Here is a 25,071-nt window from a genome sequence, read left to right as displayed (position 1 = left end):
AGTATAAGTACAATTTTATGTCTTGCTTTTTTTCAAGTACTGTTTTATCACAAATGCATTTCACAGTAACTACACAAACTTTGAAGCCATCATTTTTTAATATATGTTTTGCTTATGGCAATTTTAATATATCCTCTGACCTTTAACAGAAACATTTCTTTTCAATGAATTCTAGAGTATTACATTTCATGGTCTCATAACATAGCCTCATTGGAAAATATAACTCATTCCTTATATTTTATAGGCAGATTTGTTTACTTTATTTTTGGCTACTCTGAGTCTTTGTTACTTTGCGTGGGCTTTCTCTAGTTGTGGCGAGTGGTGGCTATTTTCCAGTTGCAGTGTGCAGGCTTCTCATCGAGGTGGCTTCTCTTGTGAAGCACGGGCTCTGGGTTGCCAGGGCTTCAGTAGTTGCAGTGCACAGCTTAGAGCTCTCAGTGAAGCCATCATTTTAACGACTGTATTCAGTTCAGTTCAGTTGCTCAGTCGTGTCCTATTCTTTGTGACCCCATGGACTGCAGCACACCAGGCCTCCCTGTCCATCACCAACTCCTGGAGTTTATTCAAACTCATATCCATTGAGTCATCCAACCAATGGATGGTTGATGCTATCCAACCATCTCATCCTCTGTCATCTCCTTCTCCCGCCTTCAATCTTTCCCAGCATCAGGGTCTTTTCAGACAATATTGAAGTGTCAGCTTCAGCATCAGTCCTTCCAATGAATATTCAGGACTGATTCCCTTTAGGATGGACTGGTTGGATCTCCTTGCAGTCCAAGGGACTCTCAAGAGTCTTCTCCAACGCTACAGTTCCAAAGCATCAGTTCATCGGCACTCAGCTTTCTTTATAGTCCAGCTCTCACATCCATACATGACTACTGGAAAAACCATAGCTTTGACTAGATGGACCTTTGTTAGCAAAGTAATGTCACTGCTTTTTAATATGCTATCTAGGTTGGTCATAACTTTTCTTCCAAGGAGCAAGATTTTTTAAAATTCATGGCTACAGTCACCATCTGCAGTGATTTTGGAGCCCCCCAAAATAACTGCATAATATTTCATTAAGTAGTTGTATAACAATTGATTTCACCGTTTCTTTAGTATTGAGCACTAAAGTTCTTTCTGCGTCCTACCATTGTAAACAAGGCCATGTGAAACATCTTTATACAGAGTCCTTCCTATTTTATGTCATTACCGTAGAAAAATTCCCTAAATGTTACTGGTATGTAAGTATTTTCTTTTTTTTTCTTTTTTATGAAACCATTAGAATAAGGTTTATTATTGAATTGTACAGTTGAAAGATGAGGGTATCATCTCTTGCATTCACTTTTTTTTTTAAGCTAATTTTTATTGGCGTATAGTTGCTTTACAGTGTTGTGTTAATGTCTGCTGAACAGCAAAGTGAATCAGATATGTTTACATTTATCACCTGTTTTTTGGATTTCCTTCCCATATCCAGGGAGAAGGAAATGGCAACCCACTCCACTATACTTTCCTTGAAAAGTCCCTGGACAGAAGAGCCTGGCGGGCTACAGTCCATGGGGTCTCAAAAGAGACCATGAGAGGTCCACGACTCAGTGATTACACGAACAACGAAACAGCTGCTTTACAGTGTTGCGCTAGTTTCTGCTGTACAGCTCAGTGAATCAATGTGTTTACATGTATCGCCCCTTTTTGGATTTCTTTCCCATTTAGGTCACCACAAGCACTGAGTAGAGTTCTCTGTGCCATACAGCAGGTTCTCATTAGTCATCTACTTTAGACATAGCGTCAATAGTCTATGTCTATATACGTCAGTCCAAGTCTCTCAGTTCATCCCAGGCCCTCCTCTTCCCCCTTCGTGTCCATACGTTTGTTCTCTGTGTGTCTGCGTCTCTATTTCTGCTTTTGCAAATAGGTTCATCCATAGTATTTTTCTAATTCTCTATATATATGCTAATATTTGTTTTTCTGACTTAATTCACTCTGTATAATAGTCTCTGGGTCCCTCCATATCTCTGCAAGTGGCACAATTTCATTCCCTTTTTATGGCTGAGTAATATCCCACTGTATATATGTGCCATATTTTTTTTAATCCATATTGGTTTGTGAGTATTTTCATGACTCTTTGAATATATTTTTTGTCTCCTTCACTGAACGATAGGCTTCTAAGTGGATCTTACCACATTATCTTCAGTATCTAGCACACAGTGAGTGCCCAATAAATATTTAGTGAATTAGTGAACAAATGTATATCCTAGTGTATTATTTTCCAAAAGTAGTAAGACTGCTTAATATTTCCATTGTATTATCTTTTAAAAAATCTTAAAAGCAGAGAAGCTTTATATCTCTTAGGGCAACAGGAAAGAAAACAGTAGCAAGTAATATTTTGTTGAACATGTTCTTGCCCTGGCCATCATACTTAATACATTACATGCATTGGCTCCCCCCAGTTGCTCAACGATTCTCTGAGATAAGTATGATTTTTATAGATGAGCAGGCTCAGAGAAGTGAGTTGACTTGCCGAAGATCACACAGCTAGTGAGTGGTAGAATCCTTGTTCAAAGCAGGCAGTTGGACCCTGAGCCCGAACACTGGATGACTAGGTTGCTGCTGCTGCTGCTAAGTCGCTTCAATTGTGTTTGACTCTGTGCGACCCCATAGATGGCAGCCCACCAGGCTCCCCCATCCCTGGGATTCTCCAGGCATATTCCTGCTAATCTTACTTTTTCTACAGTGTACCGTTTTACACTCCAGCCAGTCTAACAAATGATTTCCCAAGGAGCCTGACTTTGTTGACCAAATCTCAAACAAGGTGTGAATCAGAGTTGTCCCTCAGCCCTGAGCATTTTGCATCAGCCTCAGAACAAGAAGCAGAATTACTTACCACCCTGCTTATTTAAGAGGAATACTACCCTTGCAGTTCACCGAGTGAAGGGTGTTTGAATATATTTTTTTACAAGCCTCAGATTTTTTAATTGAAGGGAAGAATTTTATTAGATTTTAGTAACATTCAAGACAGCTGTTAGAGTTAGAACATTATCCACATGGGGGTTATTAATCCACACAGGAGTATCTGGGACCCAACAGTAAAAAGGGTATGAGCCTAAGGATTAACCAATAATGGAGAAGGCGATGGCACCCCACTCCAGTACTCTTGCCTGGAAAATCCTATGGGTGGAGGAGCCTGGTAGGCTGCAGTCCATGGGGTCTTGAAGAGTCAGACGCGACTTAGTGACTTCACTTTCACTTTTCACTTTCATGCATTGGAGAAGGAAATGGCAACCCACTCCAGTGTTCTTGCCTGGAGAATCCCAGGGACGGGGGAGCCTGGTGGGCTGCTGTCTATGGGGTCGCACAGAGTCAGACATGACTGAAGCGACTGAGCAGCAGCAGCAGCCCTGTTTAGTTAGCAGCTGAAATATTAGAGCAACTTTTAAAAGTATCAGCTATGTTATTACTTCCATTTCTTAAGTCTCTCTTTTCCCCACATCATTTCATTGCAGGGCTTGGGAATTTTAAAGAACTTTTGCATCTGTAAGTGCTACCCAGTATTTTTCCCCCCACCTCTGCAAATGATTGATGCTTAAAAAACAGCAGGTGGTTTATCTTTAGATTTTTTTGTGTGTGTATAGAGATTTTTCTCTTTTAGGGTTGTATATGTAGCTTTTGTCCTGGCTGCTCTTGTTTTGTGAAATTAAATGCTTTTAAAAAAAGCATCTGTGTTGTCACTCCCCAGGCCATGTGAAGGATGGGCAGTGAAGGTGAGCTGTTACATCTCTGTTGCTCATGTTCCCTTGGACGCTGGCCAAGCTGTAACTTGATTCCTCATTCGCCCTCCTCCGGTTTTGTCCCCAAGAAGCAATGATCATGATTAGCACTGAAAGGCCTTTCAGGGGAAGTAAGGGTTCTCCAGATTGACATTTGACAATCAAGCAAGGAGTTCTAATCAGCAAATGCTGGGCTGAAACAGAAGCGCTTCCAGTGCCCAAGTGTGTCCTCTGATTTCTGCAGGGTGCATGAAGGAGCTTCACTTGCTATCAACAGAACACGAAATGGATTTGGAGCTGTGGTGAGGTGCTTTTATTCTTAGGACAGTTCCAAGAACTGTATGTAATTTGTTTTCACCTGCCTCCCCTAAATTTGTAAGATTAAAACCACCCAGATACAGATAGAAATAACTCTGTGATGGCAGGAAGGACTATGCCCAAGGTGAAAAGAGGATAAACAGGAAAGCTAACAAATCTCTCTAGGGAGGTGGTGTGTTTAGGGCTTAGAGTCACAACCTGGCTGTGACTCTGGACTCTGCACTTACTAGCTGGGAGCCTTTGATCAAGTTTCTGCCCCCGTCTGAATTTCGCTTTCCTCAGGGCTTCCCAGGTGGCTCAGCAGTGAAGAATCTGCCTGCCAATGCAGGTGATGTGGGTTCGATCCCTGGTTCAGGAAGATGCCCTGAAAAGGAAATGGCAACCCACTCCAGTATTCATACCTGAAAAATCACATGGACAGAGGAGCCTGGTGGGCTACATTCCATGGGGTCAAAAAGAGTCGGTCGTGACGGAGCAACTGAGCACAAGTACACACATTTCTGTTTCATAGGTTGGGTTTGAGGGCTAAATAAGACAAGGCCTGTGAAGTGCTCGGCACAGCCCGCTGGGCCCAAGCCTCTCAGAGATAAGTTCTGTCAAAAGGCTTAGATTCTACCTAGTTCTGTCTCTATTGCAGACAACTTCTGTGACCTAGGAAGGCTGGTTTGCCCTGCTGAGCTCAGTATTATCAGGCAGCAGTATTGCTAACTCTTAGAGGTGATGTTGGGAGCAAGTGAAATATGCTCTGTGTTCATAAAATATGAACAGGCACCAGGTGAGCCCCTGCTTACGGTTCCTCCAGGTCACTGACCACCAACTGAAGGAGGGTCCCTTGTCGCGGGCGTCCCACAGCACCAGGTAGCACATAGAGATGCGAAATCCTCCAAGTCTGTGAGGCCCTCCAGTCAGACTTAGGTCCATAAAGAGATCGCTAGCTACTTTCCAGGCCATAGGGAGAATGGAAAGTAATGCTTAATGACACCGTCATGTGTCAGCAGCTTTGAGTCTTGCCTCTTTGAATCCTCACAGCGATCCTACAAGGTTGTGTGTGTGTGTGTGTGTTCTCTTCCCTCCTCCCATTTCACAGACACAGATGCACTGTGAGTACCCACTGTGGAAAAAGTGGGAGAGATCCAGGTTTAAATCCCGGGGTGGCTGCTTACTACCCATGTGACCTTGAGCAACCTGTTCAGGCCTAGTTTCCTTACCTGTAATGATAAGAGTAAAAATATCACCTTGTAGGACTGTTGAGAGGATTAAATGTGATAATAGGCAAAGCCCCGCAGCATTGAGTATGCCCCAGATAAATTGTTAGCCTCAGTATTGTTGAGGTCTGGTGGGATGGGTTGATAGGTTTATTATTATTATTATTTTTTGGCTGTGTCAAGTCTTAGCTGCAGCACAAGGGGTCTTCATTATGTCATGGGGATCTTCCATTGGGGTGCACGGGTTCAGTAGTTGCAGTGAGTGGGCTTAGTCACTTCACAGTTTGTGGGATCTTAGTTACCCAACCAGAGGTGAACCCATGTCCCCTGCATTGCAAGGTGGATTCTTAACCACTGGACCACCAGGGAAGTCACAGGCTTCGGTGGGATATAGTTTTGACCAAAATAAGGCTTTGGAAAATTATATTTTGTTCAAAGAAAATACATAATTCAAAGTCAACAGACTGGCCCTGCTTGCAAAGAAGGCTATTATAGAAATTTGAGAATTTAGGGGAAGTAGAAGGGTGAGATAAAAGATTAAAAGAAAATTGTCTGGGCATCCATTGGATTTATCTATTATCTAGGCGACGGATTTATTTATTCTTTTAGGGACAGTTCACTGATTAAATGTACAAGCATGTTGTTAGCCATTGTCTCTCTCAGAATGGGGGAAAAACAAGAGGAAATTATGACTGAGCAAAAAACCTGATGAATAGCAAAAAAAAAAAAAGCTAATAAAGGGAATTGATAGGAACCCTGTTGTCTTTTAGTTTGGTAGGATAAAAGTTGGCACAAGACTTGGTACTGGGACCCTTTGGTGCCAGGCACCAAGCCAGTGCTGCTTCAGTGTAAGGAAGATTGTGTTGTAATGAGGCCTGAGACAGAAGGAATAAGGAGTACAGAGCATCCCATCAGTGGAGGTTTCTAAGCAAGATGATCAGTTGTCAGAAACGTCATAGGTGGATGTGGCACTGGATGGGAGGGTAGCCTGATGTTTGAAAAAATCACTGGGCTTCCCTGATGTCTCAGCAGGTAAAGAATCCACCTGCAGTGCTGGAGACACAGGAGATGCAGGTTTGATCCCTGGGTGTGGAAAATCCCCTAGAGGAGGAAATGGAAACCCACTCCAGTATTCTTGCCTGAAAAATCCTGTGGACAGAGGACCCTGGTGGGCTACAGTCCACGGGGTCTCAAAGAGTCGAACACAACTAAGTAAAAATTTACTGCTACAAGTCACATTTTAAAAAATTAGAAAAGAAAATACACTTACTGAGTCACGTTGGATTGTGGGAGACCAGTGACTAAAGGCCTTTAGCCACTAAAAGGTTGATTTCAAGTCAAGGATCATTTCAAATTGGCAATATGGAATAGGTTCTGTCATCTTTCATTGTGATATTTGATCCCAGGACAACTCCCTAAACTGGATGGGCCACTTTCATTCTTTCCTGAGAGTTTCTTATCTGGACTAAATAATATAGTGTCTTTTGCAAGTTTTTAGATTTTTGTTATTTGGGGATATATTCTTTTCCTTTACAAATCTGAGATTAAATATTCTCCTGAAGAAGAGAGGAAGATTTATAATGTGAAGCAGAGACATCTGAATTATTGAATCAATTTAATGTTCTGCAGTTACACCTAAGAATTTTGAGTTACTTATCAAAATAAAAATGAATCTTACTCAAGAGTTTATTAGCCCCTGTGGGAAAATGATACTGAAGTCATACAGTCTGTTAGGATATTCCTACTTGAAAAGTGTTGTATTTAAAATAATTTGTAGATGTGATTAAATATTGATTTGTGTATTAAGAATCTTGTCACTTGGTTTGGGTGCAGGGCTGAAATATCTGATTTATATATATATCAGGCTTTTTGAGCAGATCAATACGGAAAGGAAGAAAAACTCTTGCTGTGTAGCCAACGTCACACTAGGTGCTTTAATACATGCAGTCTCATTAAAACTCTACCGCCCTCCCGTGTTCTAGGGACCTGAATCCTGGACTCTTAATCCTGACTGTTGTTGTAGTTTAGTCACTAAATCGTGTCTGACTCTTTGCATCCCAATGGACTGCAGCTCACCAGGTTTCCCTGTCCTTCGCTATCTCTCGGAGTTTACTCAAACTCATGTCCATTGAAGCAGTGATGCCATCCAACCATCTCATCCTCTGTCACCCCCTTCTACTGCCCTCAACCTTTCCCAGCATCAGGGTCTTTCCAGTGAGTCAGTTCTTTGCGGCAGGTGGCCAAAGTATTGCACTGAAGCTGAAGCATCAGTGTCAGTCCTTCTAATGAATATTCAGAGTTAATCCTGATTGTCTTGGGTGAAATCAAGATGAGCCTTGGGGCTCATCCAAAAAAAATCATCTCTAAGGCAGATAGGAGGGTAAAATAAGCCAATGCAGATAAAACACTCAGCACAGTGCCTGGCACACAGTTATGTGCCAGGACAGTTTAACTCTTACTGTAGTCTGGTGTTATCCCAGTTTAATAAATGAGAGATGCCAAATATAAAAGCCTCAGAATAAAAGACACTTTATTGTGGAAAAGATCTTTTCCTCAAGAAGCATTGAGCAGTGTTTCTCTTCCTGAGTGTGGATTCCTCCCTTTCTGTCTCTCCCTCCCTCCCCGTCCCCCTTCCTCATTCCTTCCTTCCTTTCTACAGTTGAAGTGGGCTAGAGGCAGGTCACTTGGAGCCTTCTAACCATGGTAAAGAAGGTGAATTTTACTATAAAAGCAGTGGAACACTGAAGCAGGGAAAGCAACATTTTCTTATTCTGCCTCTTATGGGTACTGTTACGATTCTACATAAAGTAAATAAAAAGATTCTGGGGAAGTTTTCTGTAAACCAACTTTAAAAAGTTGAGAATCAAAAGAAGTGAGGTTTTTAAAGTAAAGTTGCTGCATACGTTCTTATCAGGAGGTGAGTGGTTTTATAATGTACACTCGGCACCTGGGACGACCTCGCTTTCTAGCTCCTCTTGGCTGATCCGGATGGTTTTGGTCCCATTTTCAGTCCCCTGACTCTACTGTCAGCTCTTTCCACAACATTCCCTCCCTTTCATCGTTCATACTTCTGTTCTTTCTTTGCTTTTTTCATTTCCTGTGGCAACTTGTATTATCCTGACCTTTTACCACACTTTCTAGGTTGCTAACTACTGGGCCGATCGCACTGTAATTCCAAAACTAACACTCATCAGCCTGGCATTCAGAACTAATCAGTTGATCAGCCTTATGTTTCATAAATATTGAGCATGTGTTTTGTGCCAAATTCTGCACTAGAGAGTAAAAATTCAAATGTAGTTAACTGTTGTTCCCTGTCTCTGAGCACCTTCTCATCTAATGTGGTAGCCTTGTAAACCGATGATTAATTGGTTGAATGATACATTCATTCATTCAGTAGACATTCACTGCAGGCCTTCTGTGTACTGGACATTGTTCTTCTAGGGGTCACAACTTGTACAAGACAGACAAGGCTCCCAGCCTTATGGAATTTGCATTCTAGTGAGATTAGATGATCAGGAAAGAGATTTAGATGTACGACTATTTATTTACTGAGTATTTACCAGAAGCTGGGTACTCTGGTAACCAGATAAAAACATTATTTGGACTGATTATTACGAAAGGCCTATGTTACTACATCATCTCCCTTCAAAGATGAGATAGTTGATGATTAGAGAATCTAAGTAAAAAGCCCAAACTTTCACAGTTAAATTGGACTCGGCTCTAAATCTGAGTGTTGTTGCATAATTACAGGGCTATTTGTGGGATGTTGTATGTGCTTTTGTCTCTTCTAGGAAAGCGCAGAGCTGAGGTGGGAGGAAGGGTGTGTGTGAGCAGGTGGCGGTGGGGGGCGTGGAAACATGGGAAGTGTAATGCTCTCATTCCTGCTGCATCCAGTCCACTTCCTCCCCCTTCAGGAAGGCGGCCGCTTAACCACACAAGCACTGATGTTCCCACCCCCATGCCTGTTGTTAGTCCCCGCTCTGCTTGACATTCCCCTCGCTCTTTATGTCACATTCACAGCCAGGCTTGGGTCTTGTTCAAACCATTCAGCTTCCAGCAGCTTCCCTAGGTCCTCCCTTCATGCAGGATCAGTCTGTACTTCCCTTCTTCCATTGAACTTTTTTTTTTTCCAAACATGATAATGCTTCTCAGAGGCTGTCTTGTTTTTCAGTTTTTATTTTGCATTCCTTGTAATTCCTCCCAAGAAATCGACGACCCCTTGAACAGAAGCATCATGCCTTACATGCATCTTGTTCCTCACAGCATCAGTGCAGTGTTTTATACACAGTGGGCGCTAATATTGTCTCTGGTACTTATTCCAAAGCCATGATGCACAAGAAAGCTTTCTTTTCCACAGTAGGAGAAGTCTTCCAGTGCTTAAGCTGGTTATCACAATACCTAGCTTCTGGTTAAACACTAAGTACTCAAATAGTTATTCTTCATCTAATTATGACCAATCTTGTATTATTGTGATAATTAGGTGAGCAGCTCTTTTGTTAAGAGCGCTCTACAGATGTGTCTTTTAGAACTGCTTTGGAACTTTGTAATTTTTTTTTTAGCTGGTGTGATCTTAGTTCCCTGACCAGGGATCACACCCAGGCCTCTGTCAATGGAAGTGCAGAATCCCAAACACTGGACCACCAGGGAATTCCCTAAGGACTTTGTAATTTTTGTAAGGTCTGATATTCCTCTCTCTGTATGTCACACTCACAGCCAGGCTTGGGTCTTACTCAAACTGCAGCTTCTACAGTCTTCCTTCATGCCAGGCTCCTCAGGACTTCGTGGATTTAAGTCAGAGCTTCTTAAGGAAGCATCTGTTTGATAATAAAATAAATATACTGTCTGGATCTAGCCACCTTTAATAACTTTCTCTGCCTCCTTTTCAGGCAAGCTTTTCATTTTCTGTAATAATTAGCTTTCTCATATGCTCTGAGAATGGGGGAATTTGTGAAGTGTTTTGAATTTGAAAAATGCGACTCTGGGTCTCCTCACTGGGGACCCATCTGGCCAGCTTAGCCCTGGAATGAAGGAGATGAGAGTGGGAGGGCTCCCATGTCTGTACATTGGCAAATAGAGAAAGATGACTTGGAAACCGGGGGAAAAATGCTCAGAGGGAAGGAAATAATAAAATCCAGCTGCTTTATGGCTTCTCAGTCCAGAAAGCTTTTGAGTTAAGCTCTGTCTATAAAGGTGGATCCAAGTAATGTTTGTTTTGCATTTCGGGCATCATTGTATGATAAGTGGTGTAAATTTAGCCCCTTTAAGCCTGATCTCTTGGGAGTTGGATTTTAAGAGACTTTATTTGAAAGGACTCCATCGATTGGGTTTTGATTTGGTCCCTCCTTACCAAAGAGAGTACTAAATAATGGCTGGGCCTCCCTGGTAGGCCTTTTTTTTTGTTTTTAATTCATTTTATGGGTCTCTCTATTTGCCCTTGTTCTCCACCTTCTATTTCTAACTGTTCTACTTAAAAAGACTGAAGTGATGTGAAAGAGGGGGTAAAAGGGAAAGAAAATCAACTGTCAGATTGTAAGCTTAATTGATTCAATAAATAATGTCTTTCAATTCCCAAGGCAAACCCCAAAGTCTTCACTTACGTCAGCTAGCTCTTGGCTCAGTAAATGGTGGCGTTCTTAATTTAGACAGATGGAAAGAGTTCACTGGTGCTCACTTCTAAGGAAGGAGTCTGCTTTTCTGGTTTTAAAGACATACTGACTAGAGTTTGGGGCCCACTCTATAAAAAGAAGCTTGCAACAGAATTAACATGGCTGTTTTTATTCATTCTGAAAAGAGAAGGAAGGCATTTAATTATTGCCCAGGGATTAGTTGAACCAAAGGGAAAAGAAGAAAAAAAAAAAAAGAGACAAGGGGAATGAAATCTACTAGTCCATATGTTCCACGCAGGCAAGGATTTAGATTTGTCCACCATTTACTCTCCAGTGCACATGGGCAGGTGCCCAGTAAATATTTGTGAACTGGTTCTGTTGTTGAATGAGTGAGAGCAGAATTAGTTTAAATGTCATTCCACTTGTTTCATTCCCAACTCCTCCTTTCCTGTCTAATTAAAATGGTAAATAGCTCTAAGAGTATGTGCTGTATCTTCTGAAATGATTAAGGACAGTTGTTTCATCAGTGTCCGGAGGTGGTATCCAGCTGCTTTTTTTTTAAAAACAAATTCTCATACTTGAACACGTCATGCTTCAGAACCACAAGAGGGCTGTCTGCAGACTCCACGCTCCAGCCTTGGAAGTTCCGATTGTAGGGCTCCGGGTAGGGCTGGGAATCTATTTGCTTTTGTGGGTTCCCCTAGTAATTCTGGTGTGCAGTTGCACTGTTTAGTCAGCCTCCGGGTGCCCTGAACTCTCTGGTCTAAGTGATGCCTTGGTAAAAGTGAGGAGCCTGAGGTACCCAGCAGGATACTCAGCAGGGCGCCTGGCCCTACAGTCTGATGTTTTGGTTCGCCCCATAGTCCATGCTTCTTGGCATCAACAAGATCCTTTAGTTAATATTTCTTCCTTTCAAGATAGTGGCTATATTTGTGGTGCTGGAGAAGACTCCAGAGAGTCCCTTGGACAGTAAGGAGATCAAACCAGTCAATCTTAAGGGAACTCAACCCTGAATACTCATTGGAAGGACTGATGCTGAAAACTCCAGTATTTTGGTCATCTGATGCAAACAGCTGAGTCATTGGAGAAGTCCCTGATGCTGGGAAAGATTGAGGGCAGGAGAAGAGGGCATCAGAGGACGAGAAGGCTGGATAGCATCACTGAAGCAATGAACGTGAACTTGGGCAAACTCTGGGAGATGGTGAGGGACAGGGAGGCCTGGCGTGCTGCAGTCCACGGAATTGCAAAGAGTTGAACATGACTGGGTGACTGAACAACAGCAACAGCTGGAAATCTGAAGGACCTTTGGAAACCTCAAGGAGCCTCAAGGAAATGTTAACTTTTGTTTAGTGTGCTTTGGTGGTGGTGTTTAGTTATTAAGTTGTGTCCTACTCTTTTGCGACCCAATGGACTGTAGCCCACCAGGTTCCTCTGTCCATGGGATTCTCCAGGCAAGAATACTGGAGTAGGTTGCCATTTCCTTCTCCAGGGGATCTTCTCGACCTGAGGATTGAACTCATGTCTCCTTCATTGCAGGTGGGTTCTTTACTGCTGAGCCACCAGGGAAGCCCTCAGTGTACTTTAGTACTCAGTATAGTGTGCTGTCTTCTCTAGAGATGCATTCCCCTCCTGTGGCTCAGAACAAACCCCGGGTAGGAAGTCCCTACTGTCTCCTGTAGGTCCACTCAGTGTTTCCTAGCCCTGCTTGACTGTGGGAAGCACCAGTTAAAAATACAGCACTGTGGGGTCCACTAGAGTCCTCCAAAATCAAAGCCTTACTGTGTGGGGCCTGAGGCCTGCAATTTAAGTTAGCGTTGTTATCCTCTGTCCTGTCCCCGAGTGCAGTGTGTCCCATTTCTGATAACCCAGTTTTGAATTCCTTAACACTCCATTTCATACATCAAAACCCTGCCTTTCCATCTAAGGTTTAGCCTCTGATCTATAGAACTTGTCCTTCAAGAAGGAAAGAGGGAGTACCTGCTCTCTTCTTTCCTTCAGGGTAGAACTTGACCAGCTGAGGTGGGTGGGCCGGCAACTTGATGTGTTCAGCCTTGGTGTGAGCCTTGTGATGTTAAGGGGTGCCCCTGAAACCAGAATTCAGCGTCTGTGTTCTTCCTCTGGCTTTATTATTTAATAGCTGTATAATGTGGGGGGAATTACTAAACCCTCTTTGAATTTCTGTTTTCTTCATCTGTAAAATGAGGGTGTCTGTTCAGGAATTTTGTGTGTATTAAACAAGGCTGGGCTCTCTGACACAGGCTCGGTTGGGGATTTGTGTGCAGAGGGTTGCTTTAGTGGGCTCTTGGGAACAATGCTTGTGAGGGAGTGAGGGAAGCAGGCAGAAAGAAGGTAACCGTGAACTGCAGGTGTGATGAAGGCCTCAGCCCAGGGGGAACTGTGGCAATGGGATGCCCTTCCGAGTTGTCCCAAATTTACACAGGGGACTGGGTCTTTCTACCTTATACTGGCCAGCCATCCGATGTGGGCCACTCCTGGAGAGGGGCATGACCTCGGGTACCGCAGCTCCCTTTGGCTGAAGGTGGCTGTGTGCTGGCAGCAGCCTGTGGTGCTGGCAGAGGGGGGGTATCTCTGTAACGCACCTTGTACCCACCGCCAGATAACGGTGGACCAGATAACACCCATGCAGACCTTAGCAGCGAGTCTAGCACTTGTGTAAGTATTGAGTAAACACAGGCATAGCTCCTTTAATCACACCTCACAGATATTGCACATTTTACAGACTGAAGGCTCGTGGCCACCCTACATCAAGCAAGTTTATTTTTTTGGCCGTGCTGGGTCTTTGTTGTGGCATGTCAGCTTCTCTGGTTGTGGCTTGTGGGATCTTAGTTCTCTGACCAGGGATCAAACTCATGTCCCCTGCATTGGAAGGCAAATTCTTAATCACTGGACCACCAGGGAAATCCCCAGGCAAGTCTTTTGGCATCATTTTCCCAACAGCATCTGTTCATTCCGTGTCTCTGTGTCACATTTCAGTAATTTCTGACTTGTTCATCGTCATCATACCTGTTACAGTGATCTGTGATCTCTGATGTCACTAGTGTAGTGTTAACTATCACCATGATTATTCCAGCTCTGGCACTGCCACTTAGTAGCAGGATCACAGTAAGTCGCTTGAATTGCTTTCTTATGTTTAAAATGGAAGATTCACAGCTCTGCTCTGTTTCCCCAAGTAGTTCTGAGCACATGTGGAGATAATGTATATAAAATTGCTGAATGGAATATTATAAAAATGTGAGATATGACTACAAGCCTACTTTTCTGAAATGAATACATGGCCATTGCTTGGATTCCTTGAAGGGAAAGGTTGTGATAAATGTAAAAGTGCTTGTCCATGAAATGCGGCATTTTGATGTTTCTTTCTTCTTCCATAGGGAATTAGAATAATGGAGATGCTGCTAGAGGAACAGTGTGGTGCCCCCTTAGCTGAATAAAGAATCACCAGTGAGTACCAAAAGCAAAATCAGAATTATTTACTCAAACCATGTCTTCATGCTTATAAGCCCAAGTATTATGCTTCAGCCTCCCTGGGCTATTCTTGCCGTATGTTTCCCAGTTATACTCACAGGATGCTTCTTGCAAGTGTTTTTGTTATCTGTTCTATATACCTTTATTTGCTTGGTTCTTTGATTTTCAGAGCAGTTTTGTACTACGTGCTGGGTTACAACTGCTCTTAGATTGTTTAAACTGCTCAATACAGTCCGCTGTGATTGCCACCCTCAAGATAGCATAGGTTGTAGAGACTGCAGTTCACAGTTAACTGACGCTTAATTTTATTGTCCCAGGAACAGTGAAAGCAGGGGTTTAAAGCGGTATTTGGAGTAGGAAAAAAATAAGAAAGGGGCATGTTGATTGATCAGTAAAATACAGATATTTCATCAGTCATGTATACTCCTGCTGATTGGGGGTGGCTATCTGAGATGCTATTGAGGAGGATTCCAAGGCCTGGAGAATAACCTCGGGCTCTGGATGAGAGTGTTGTGATTGATTAGCAATGCCTGCCGTGGGCAGAGGACGGAAGAGATAGTACTTGTGCTGGAGCGCACACCACTTTCAGGGCAAGTGATGTTGGGTTAACAGATAAGCAGGGGGATTCCAGAAGCATTTCCTTTTCAGTTCCTTAAGTTTTTATTAGCTACATCAAGGAGAATGACATGCTTGCTGGGAAGGGCAGAACAAAGTTATCTGAGAGACTGAAAGCCTAATATAAGTTAGTGGATTTGCATGTTACACACTTTATCTGACTTCAGTTTTTAACATCTGAGAGAAGGTAAAACCTTTGAGTAGAACAAACATTGTCATGGGTAATTCAGAATTACCTCAAAGTTCCTTATTATATTGGCTTTAAACTAGAGTATACATGGTCTTGTATAAATGACCTGGTCTCTAACTTTGATATCCAATGAAGTTTGAGAACAGTTAACCAAAGAAGAAGCAAAATGAATATTTGTATACAAGAACCTCAGCATTCAAAGCATGCTGGCCAGGCCTGGGCTTGAGGATTGGAGAATTATAAAGGGTTTCTGCTTGTTAGCAAGTTTGACTCCATTCTGATGAATATTAAACCTCTGTATACTTAACACATACTGATACATCTATTTATTACTGGAAGGGCTAAGCAAGATAATTTCATCTAGTGAAAGCCTGGCACATGGCAGGTGCTCAAAAAATGTTGGCAAGGAATCAACATGTGGTGTGCTCCCACACCTGCTCTGTTCTTGGGAACGTTGTGGAGAGTAACTCAGCCACATCCCCCTGTTTTTCCAGACTGGCCTCTTTGTGAGGTTTACCAAGGACCTCTGGTGCTTGTGCACTTGGCACAGAGCCCATCTTACCCTGCAGGGTGGAATCTAAAGTCAGGTTAATTAGAGAATGAGGAACTCCTCTTACAAGTATATATCGGTTTTCAGACTTTAAATCAGCGATTTGGAAACTTCAGTGAGTATCAGCATCAGGTGGAGAATTTGGTAAACGCAGAGTGGTGAGTCCCACTCTGAGTTCCTGATTCAGGAGGTCTGGGTGGAGCCTGGGGCTTTGTGCTTCTGACCAGAGTCCAGGGGATGCTGGTGAGGCTGGTCCAGGGACCACACTTTTAAGAATGATTGCTTTAAATAAGTTCTCATCTTGGAGTTGGAGACAGCTGAAATGCAAGAATCCTGCAAAAGCTGATAGCTGGCATTTTGAAATTATTGTGTAGATCTTCCATCAACTTTAATCAGAGGAGTAATCTTCTGTGTGTGGCTTTTCCCTGATTTTAGCATCTCAGCCTCTTCCTGTTTGCCACTTTTATCTTTCCTTCCCCTTCCTTGAAGGTTGACAGGCTTCACAGTGGAGCAAAGATGACTGAAAAGGGTTGAGACTCAACAACACCTCGTGTTTGAAATCATCAGCTTGTGGTTTTAATTTAAAGGGTTATAGTGAAAAAGTGGAAATTTAATAAGCATTACCTCCCATCTTAAATGATCCATGTTCTTGTTTTTTGGTTTTGGTTTTACTGTGGTGGAAAGCTAAGTCATGATCCCGAGGCTTTTTGTTGTTTCTAAAAAGCAACCAGTTCTCCCTGAAGTGAAGAATTTGAGGTCTGGATGCCATGAGGAGTTGGGTGCAAGAGAGCTGCATTTAATGCCTTTAATGCAACAGAGTTCCTGAAGGATTTACATAGTTCAGACTGTCATCATTTATGACCAGTTCTCTCAGGAGCAAATATGAATTAAGGACTGTATACTCTTACCACAGGGGTCTACAGTCACTGCAAATTAGGGGCTATGGCCAAGGCTTTATGCTTTTTTCAAAATTGGCTTCATTGCTCAGTTAAATTGCCTTCATCAGCACAATTAAATTGACTAATTTCAGTGTATGACTCCGTAAGTTTTGACAAATGTGTAAGGCCAGACCGCGGGGCCATGACGGGCCGCCCTCCTTTCCCTCCCTCCGGGGACCAATGACAGCACACTTTGCCGGCGGCCATGATGCGCTGCCCCTCCTCTCTCCCACCAGCGAGAAGGTCCCTAACGGAAGGGTCCTCCCAGATCCCGGGGACCAATGGCAGCACCCTTCCCCGGCTAAAACCGCCCCACCCCAGCCACTTAGAAGGACCTGTCAGCCCGCGACGCCTTGGCCTGGCGACCTACCTGAACCCCCGTCCATCTAGCCTGACCATCCCTCGCAAGGAACGTATAAAAGCCTCCCCCAACACGGTCCGTCTGGGCGCGGACTTCCTCCACCTGCCTCATTCGGGTCTGGGAACCCCGCCCAGGAGCGCTTCCCCATTAAAAGCCCGTTAGACACTCTTTTCGGTGTCTTGGTCGTCTTTACCTAACAAAATGTATACAGCTATGTAAGCATCATGAAAAACACGATATGGAACATTCTGAGGCATTGCTGTTCCTGTAGTGCTGTTGCCAGCTTATTGCTCCCACCTTTTAGCTCATTTTTTGGACTATTTTTACAAAATTTTGGCAAGTTTGAAATATGCCTATCTTAATGGAACTTTTTATTTTCTCAAAATGACATTTGCCAGAGTGGGAGAATGTAGGTAGGGAAACTTCCTTTTATGTGCAATAAAATGCTACATTAAAAGAAAGGGCTGAGGGGAGGTGAGGGGTAGGGATTAGCTCCATAGCTAAAGAGTAGAAGTCAGCTAACTGTAACCCAGAGGTCAAATCTAACCTGTGGCCTCTTTTATAAATAGTTTCATTGAAACACAGCTTTGTTCCTGGTCATGTTCCAGCTACAGCAGAAGCATAGAGCTGTGACATATCTTTTACTATCTGGCCCTTTAAGAAAAGTTGTCGCTCCCCTGGATTAGAGTTTGATGGCTCCTATGTTAACACGAGGTGGCCTCCTGGTGGTGGTATGGTCTTTGTTTTGTTTTAAATGTATCGTTTGATCACATCTTGCCTCTAGTCCAAAGTTAAGAATAGCATGAGCGTTAACTCTGACCACCAGTTGGAGAGTGTTATTTTAAGGCATGAAAAAGCATTAGAATGATCACAGTGATGAAGCTAAGACACCAGCAATAGTGGTCATTAAAATTGCTTCATAAAGTTCTAGTGCACATACATAGTGGGGTAGAAATATAGGCATTTTGTTTAGCAGATGCAGTAGCCCTCTGATGGGGCGATACTTTAGGTGCCATGTACAGTGTACTCAGATTTTGAGCTTTGGAATGTTGCAGTTCTTAACAGTGTTTTAAAAAAGCATTCCATGGGGTCTGTACAAATGTGTCCAAGGAGGTGTTGCTTAATATTTTTATATGCTACTATACATTTCGAATGTGCATAATTTAAAATCACACATAGAACCTGATCACATTGTGCAGGGTTACCACCTCACACTAACGATGCTTCCATATCTCAGTGGCATGTGTATTCTAGTTGGTGTTAATAGTTAGAAGGTGATTTTGTCCTGAGCCAAGAGGGAGGTGCATAAATCTCACTAACCAGTCTGCTTGCGGTGTGCTGCTGACACATCCATCTGATAGATTTTTGATTTCCTGTCATTTTTGAAGAAAACAAATAGCCCTGACATCTGTTTGTTCTTGCTGCTGGCAGTTGGGAGGCCGGGCCTGGTGAGGTTTGATAACATAGTCACCTTCTTTCACATCGAAATGAATAAGACCTCAGTTTTCGCTATATCTTAACTTCCCTTTGAACCAGCTCCTCTGGGTAGCTGGACTTAATAAAATGAGGTGCTTGCTTTGTTTGAAGATCATTAGGAGGCAGAAATGTAATTTCTTCAAGAATTATCCATAGTGATAGAATTCAAGTGACTCTTAAGAGTTGCTTCAGAAAAAGTGGGCAAATAAGTATTGACTGTTGAGACATGTTTATTAGATGATAAAGCCTGTTTGCTTTCTCTTGCAGGGAAGCTGTGTTGTGTCAACTTCTGCTCGAGAATCTTTCCTTGGACACAACACATCCAAAGACATGGGTTTATAGATACAGGTTTAAGGATGTGGTGTTGGCAGCTTACAGAAGAGGAGACTTTCCTGCTGGCACTTGACGTGATCCATGCCCCTGAGAGTCAGCCCCAGAGAGAGGCTCTTGTGGGGCTGACATCTTCTGGCTGATTCTTACAGCACAAGCTCTGCAATTTTACAAATAAAGAAAAAATCCCGGAGAAGGTGATGTCCAAAGAAAAAATCCTGGAGAAGCTGATGTCCGTCCTTCATCAGGACATCCTGCTGATTGCCTGGTGATGGTGTCAGGGCAGCCAGGGATGGGCCAGAGGCCTGGAAAATCATGTGTGTTTCTGCTTGTTCTCTGCATCATGGCTCATAGAATTCACAAGAGGATGCTGAGGCAAATAAAGGAGTTAAACCCGATACCTGACTCTTGGGTGGCCTGAAACAGAAAGAAATACACCAGACCTGTGTTGAAGTTAAGCCATAGTCATAGTAATGTTGAAGAGTCTCAGAAGTCAGGAGCACTTGATTTTCTCTACCCAGCAATACAACGTACCTGCCACCAGCATAGCTTTTATAACGTGAACTGTGATTGGTCCTTAACACAACCTGGCGTGGGCAGGGGGGCTGTGGGTTGTCATCTTGGCCCCTTCAAACGCATTCTGGGTTGTGGAGCAGATCACGTGACCTCTTGGTTCTTTTCACTGGGCGAATAGGGATAATCGGGCACAGATCTCTCTACTTGTGATGATTAAACCAGGGTGTTTGGTGTAAAAAGCGCAGGTCTGGGAGCCAAACAGAACTGGGTTTGAACGTATGTGCGGCTCCCAGCAGCTCCATGATCATGTATGTAGTTTAAAGTCTTTCTGATACTCATTTTTAAAATTGTAAAATGGGGTTATACAGTTAACCTTACGAGGTTGTTGTAACAATTGGACAACATGTGATTAAGTGCCTAGCATGCTTTTGGTACACAGAAGTAAATAGAAGCCATTATTATTATTATGTGATACTGTTTTGGAAATGTGCTTTTCCAGTGTAATGTAATGTAGTATTAGTGTTTGAAAATTAGATGATGGTAGTTTGCATTTCCTATGATCAGAAGCCAAAAAGTTAGTATGCACTACCTAAATGAAAGCTTGAAGAGAGGCAATAATTTGCAATTCATTTGAAGATAAAAATTGGGCCATTTCTGGAAAGTCTTGGGCAAATCATTTTTTAAAAAAATATTAAAAAATTTTCCATTTAGTGCACTGATGAATTTCAGAGGAATTGTATTTTTCTTTCTTCTTCTTTTTTTTAAATACAAGCCAGCCACTGTGAGCTCCTCTTATGGTATTTGAGCTGTTTGTGCTGCCTGAGTTTTGTATCTCAGGAAAATTTACCTTCATTTCCTTAGTGTTTCATCCTTTGGTTGGGTTCAGAGGGAAAATGAATGGTGGAAATCTGAACATGCTTTGACCTCCTTTTCCAGTTTGTAAATGTAGGTTTTTGGAATAATGGCACATTTCCAAAAGTAAAAGGTAATGTGAGTTATCATGGAGGTGAGAGGTGGGAAACCAGTATTTGGAAGCTGATGTTAGAATAATCATTACTTTGGGAGTTCCCTAGTGGCCTGGTGGTTAGTGTTCCACGCTTTGACTGCCATGGCTTGGGTTCAGGCCCTGGTCAGGGAACTGAGGTCCTGCAAGCTGCATGGTTTGGCCAGAAAAAAAAAAAAAAAAGAATAAATCTAACCCTTCACATTCAACAACTTGCATTCCCTGAAGGCAGGAGTTCTCAACCTTGGCTGTCCATTAGAACCACATGGGAGCTTTCTGCAATCCTATTGTGGGGGTTTCATCCCAGACCAATAAGTCAGAGTCTCCAGGGTAGATCCTAAACATCAGCTTTTTTTTTTTTTTTTTTAATAAAGCTCCCTAGGTGGTTCCAATGAACAGCTAAGGACACGAACTCTACAGGGATTTCTAGGTGATTTGCAGGTATTATCTGATTCCTTTTTTAACACCTCCAAGGTAGGAAAGCATCTTTGTAGCAGGAATTACTGTTAGAGTAAAGCACAGAGAGACTGACTTTTGGGCTTAATTGCTTAAAGCTGGGGCAGCTGATGCAAATACCTGCAGGGTCTGGCAAGTGATCTGGTGCATGAAGCAGGCTGGTGGACCCTAGGGAGACCCCAGGAATATGTGGTTTGCCAAAGGTGGGCAGCTGCCACCCAGCTCAGCACAGGGCTGCCAAGTGGCTGGTTTTTCTTGTTCTTCCAATTTCCAGGGAAAGGATAAAATTAAAAAAAAAAAAAAAACCAAAACAACAAACTTCCAATTTTTATGTATTGGCAACGAATTCAGAATTGTTTAAAACATTGTGCCAGCCAAACAAAACATGTTTGCTGGTAGTTTCCAGCCTTTGCTTCAAAAGTGTTAAGGACCAGCTTAAACATCTCAGCCAATTTTTGAGAGATTTGCATTTCCTGATTCTGGATGTAAGCTGCTCTCTGCCTCTCCTCCAAGACTGCTTTCACATGTATTTTCCTCCCCTTTCCCGAGCAGTGCTCTGAACTCACATCAGACATTTTTCTTCACTGTTTTTTTCTCTGTGGGCATCCATTACTTCAAGCTTACATATATGGCTTAGAAATCTTATGCTCTTTTTAAAATTAATTAGGGCTTGTTAATTTTTTAAAAATTATATGTCAGAACCCTTTTCCTGTGATACAACATTTAGAAGTCCACATCTAACCTGACTATCTATTAAATGTCAAAACCAGGAGTATAGCCTTGTGGGCACATTAGGAATATGAGCGGGCAGGGTTAACTCCCAGACCTGGCCAGTCTGCTCCTGGCCTGGTTGCTGAACCTACAAGTGAAGGTGAGGCTGGATCAGAGTGATTCTCAGGCTTCTGCTATGCCAGAAATCCCTGAGGAGGTGGGCTCAACAGCAGGTTCTGAGGGTCTGCCCCAGTGATTCACAAAATTTCAACTGGGACTCAGGGATCTGCATTTTAAAATAAATTCACCAAGAGATTTGGTTGTGCTGTTCCACAGACCAGATTTTGAGAAACAGTGATATAGGGGAAGTGTTTGTGGCTTGTGTGTCTATCATGTAAGAAGGCTTTATAGTCGATTGGGCCCACTGATTAATACAGGTGATCACTCAGGACACAGTGTCAAGCTCTCATGCACAGAGAGGCTGACTTAGGCTATCCCTACATGATTGAGGTGCTTTCACCAAGAGTGAGCTTTTGTGGTTTCAGGTTTTATGTGGATACAAAAGGTGCTATATTCTTTTGATATAAATTGCTTTGTGTATTTTATAAGCAGTATTGTGTAGTAATATCTTATTTATCAGACATCATGGGCACATGGTATAGCCGACTCAAGGTTATCCTTTGTTTTTTATTGACTATGATTGCTTTACAATGTTGCGTGAGTTTCTGCTGTACAGCATTGTGAGTCAGCTGTATGTATGCGTATATCCCCTCCCTCTGAGCCGCCCTCCCATCCCACCCCTTTAGGGCATCACAGCACTTAGTTGAGCTCCTTGTGTGTAGCACTTTCAGCTGGCTGGCTGTTTCACATGTGGTAGTGTTTATATGTCAATGCCACTCTCTCAGTAAGGTTATTCTTTTAAGTCGCACATCTTTTTTGCTCTAATTCAGCCATTTACGTGGAACTGTTAATTTAGTATCGATTTCCCTGCTTTTGTAAACAGACTCTGTTGAAGATAGGAATTTCATTTCTGGGTGGTCATTTATGTTTTGACTTCTTTCAGGTTCTGTTCAGGTTTGTTAAAACCCCTCTGCTGAACAGCTCTGCTCCTTGAGTTTTACCACGGTTTTCCAAGTTTCTTCTTTTCTGTCACTGTTCCCTGTCATGTCTTGCTGCCTTAACTCTGCGTATCTCTATGAACTTCCCTGTCCATTGCTACCTGGGGTTGGCTAATGCTGTTAATTTGCATACTATGTCAAGTAACAGTAAACAGGCGCCAAGCAAGTCTTTGGGAGGCGTTTCTAACAGTGAAGTGGATCAGTGCTGCTATGTTATTTTAGTGGTTCTGCTACTTCCTCTGACTTACTTCCTGATCCTCAACTGCAGTTGTCGATCTGTGACCATAAGATAACTGAAATATTGGTACCAATATCCTTAGATCTGTACTCTGTTGTCTCCCCAACTGTGTTAGTGTTCTTAGATATACAGTTTTATAATGTTAAACGTAAGTAGATTACAAATGAACTTTTCTGTGCCAACTGTCTGTTTGGGATAAAGTGTTTTTGATTCAGTGTTACTGTGATTTAGAGCTACAAATTAGTTGTATCCCTTTGAAATTTGATCCTGTCATCCTCCTGAAATAAAGGTGTCACAACTAATATTTATGTGTGAATTTTAATTTCTTGAGGGAATCATACCACCCGGCAGAGCTTGTGTGTATCATTTGTAGCAATGATAATCTAATGTAGTAATATTAGTCCTTTTTAGCAATCACAGAGAAGAGTTTTAGGCCAGTCAGATATGTTAGTTCCCTGCCTCTCCCAAGCTGAGCCATTGTTTCTCCCAGAAACAAGCAGAGGCTGCTCTTACCAGATGAGAAAATGGGTCCTGTGCTAATGGAACAAAGGGCAAGGTTCTGCAGGGCAAGAAGGCATGAGAAGCAGACATGAAGTCATGTGGTCCTAAAGGGGAGGCAGAGACAGAGCAGCTGCTTGTTGACCTGTTTGTGAGGCTCAGCTATACTTTCTGTACTTTGTTTATGAGATTGGCTTTTGTCCTTGTATTTGTCCACCTTTTACTTGAATGTATGCAAGTAGATTTCGGTGCTTTGTTTCCAAAGTGCCCTGTCCAAGTCTTCCTTTGTTAAAGCCTGGGGCCCTTGTGGGGTAGAGTCCTTGATTGGTTCATCCAGCACTTATTGAACACCTACTGTGTGCAATAGAAGGGCGGGATTTGTCTTCTCTTTTGACTTGATCAGTGGATTTCCAAGAGGCTTACCACTTCCTTCTACTAAGAGAGGACAATGGGGGGGGGGCACTAATTGATGGTAAGACCAGATACACTTATCACTTGGGTTAATCACGCCATGATTGCTTATTTAATTAAAAGATGCAGAAAATAGCACAGGATGCATAGTGGAGAGCTCAGCACAAAATGTATAGCTCGATGGTCCCGCAGCCTCACCAGCAGCTTGCACGGTAGTGTAATCGTGTCTGAATTGGTGCAGGGCACATCATATGTTTTGGAAGATGAGTTCTCTCCAGGCTCAGCGTTATACACAGAAAGGTGGAGCTGCCCTGTGTGGGACCACTTCCTACCCTGGTCAGGAGTGCACCATAACTGCAGGGAGCAATATGAAGCACGGAAGGCTTTTGCTTTCAGACCTTTCTAACTACTACAACCTGCTCTGAGGACATCCCTGAATTCAGGGCTGCAGTCAGTTCCAGTATTTGGTTTCCCTGATGTCTGGGCAGGTCATACTAACTAATTCTGGCTCATCTTGAAAACCCTGGAGCCTTCACATAAGCCTTGGAGAGACTGAGACAGGTAAAGGGGTAGAGTCCTAAGAAGGACAGACCCAGTGTGATGAGGACTCCAAATAAAAATTAACTTATAGAAACACTTGAGAGATTTAACTTAAAATGCAATATTTCTTACATTCCTCGACTGTCAATTGGATTCCCCTTGGAGATTCAAAAATTCTGATGCCTGGATCCCACCCCCAGAGATTCTAGGCTGCAGTGCCTGCCTCAGGGTGGCATCAAGCTCCCCAGCTGATCATGAACAGCTGCAGCGATTCTATCAGGATTCTAAGTAATGTGGTTATCCTTAAGCTGGCTGGGAGAAGGAGTTTGCAATATGAAAACTTTTTTTTCCTAATATTTTGCCTGTGTGTGTGCTTGGTTATGTCTGACTCTTTGCAATCCCGTGGACTTTATAGCCCACCAGGCTTCTCTGTCCATTGAATTTTCCAGGCAAGAAACTGGATTTGGTTACCATTTCCTCCTCTAGGGCATTTTCCCTACCCAGGGATTGAGCCCGTGTCTCTTGTGTCTCCTGCATGGGCAGGCAGATTCTTTACCACTGTGCCACCCGGGATTTTAGTCCTTCAGAAAAATGTAATTCATTGTCTAAGGAAAAGATGATCTAGTGTCTCTTAAATGCTAATAGAAGAAAAGAGAGCCTAAAAATATGCCAGCATGCACAGCCTGCTTTGTTAACTCAAAACTTTGGGTTGTATTTGGTGGAACAGAATCCCATGCAGAAAAAGGATCCCCTAAC

At 42.8% G+C, this 25,071-nt stretch overlaps 1 protein-coding gene across 4 annotated transcripts in view; it reads left to right on the top strand.

Annotated features, from left to right (window-relative positions):
- Nucleotides 1-23,168, top strand: part of PRELID2 (PRELI domain containing 2) — an 84,216-nt gene extending 61,048 nt beyond the window's left edge. For 2 of the 4 annotated variants that reach the window (XM_004008917.5, XM_060415879.1), the window contains exons 6-7: nt 14,271-14,340; nt 18,762-23,168. In XM_004008917.5, coding sequence (XP_004008966.2) covers nt 14,271-14,330 — 60 coding nt within the window. In that variant the 3' untranslated portion in view covers nt 14,331-14,340; nt 18,762-23,168. Of the gene's footprint in view, nt 1-1,459; nt 10,401-14,270; nt 14,341-18,761 lie in introns of those variants that run through there. The other 2 variants (XM_042250611.2, XM_060415878.1) reach the window with 2 other exon arrangements.
- Nucleotides 23,169-25,071: the final 1,903 nt, after the last annotated feature.

This window comes from Ovis aries, chromosome 5 (assembly GCF_016772045.2).
Source record: "Ovis aries strain OAR_USU_Benz2616 breed Rambouillet chromosome 5, ARS-UI_Ramb_v3.0, whole genome shotgun sequence".
NCBI classification, from domain to species: Eukaryota; Metazoa; Chordata; class Mammalia; order Artiodactyla; family Bovidae; genus Ovis; species Ovis aries.
This window is presented reverse-complemented; position numbering and strand designations above follow the sequence as displayed.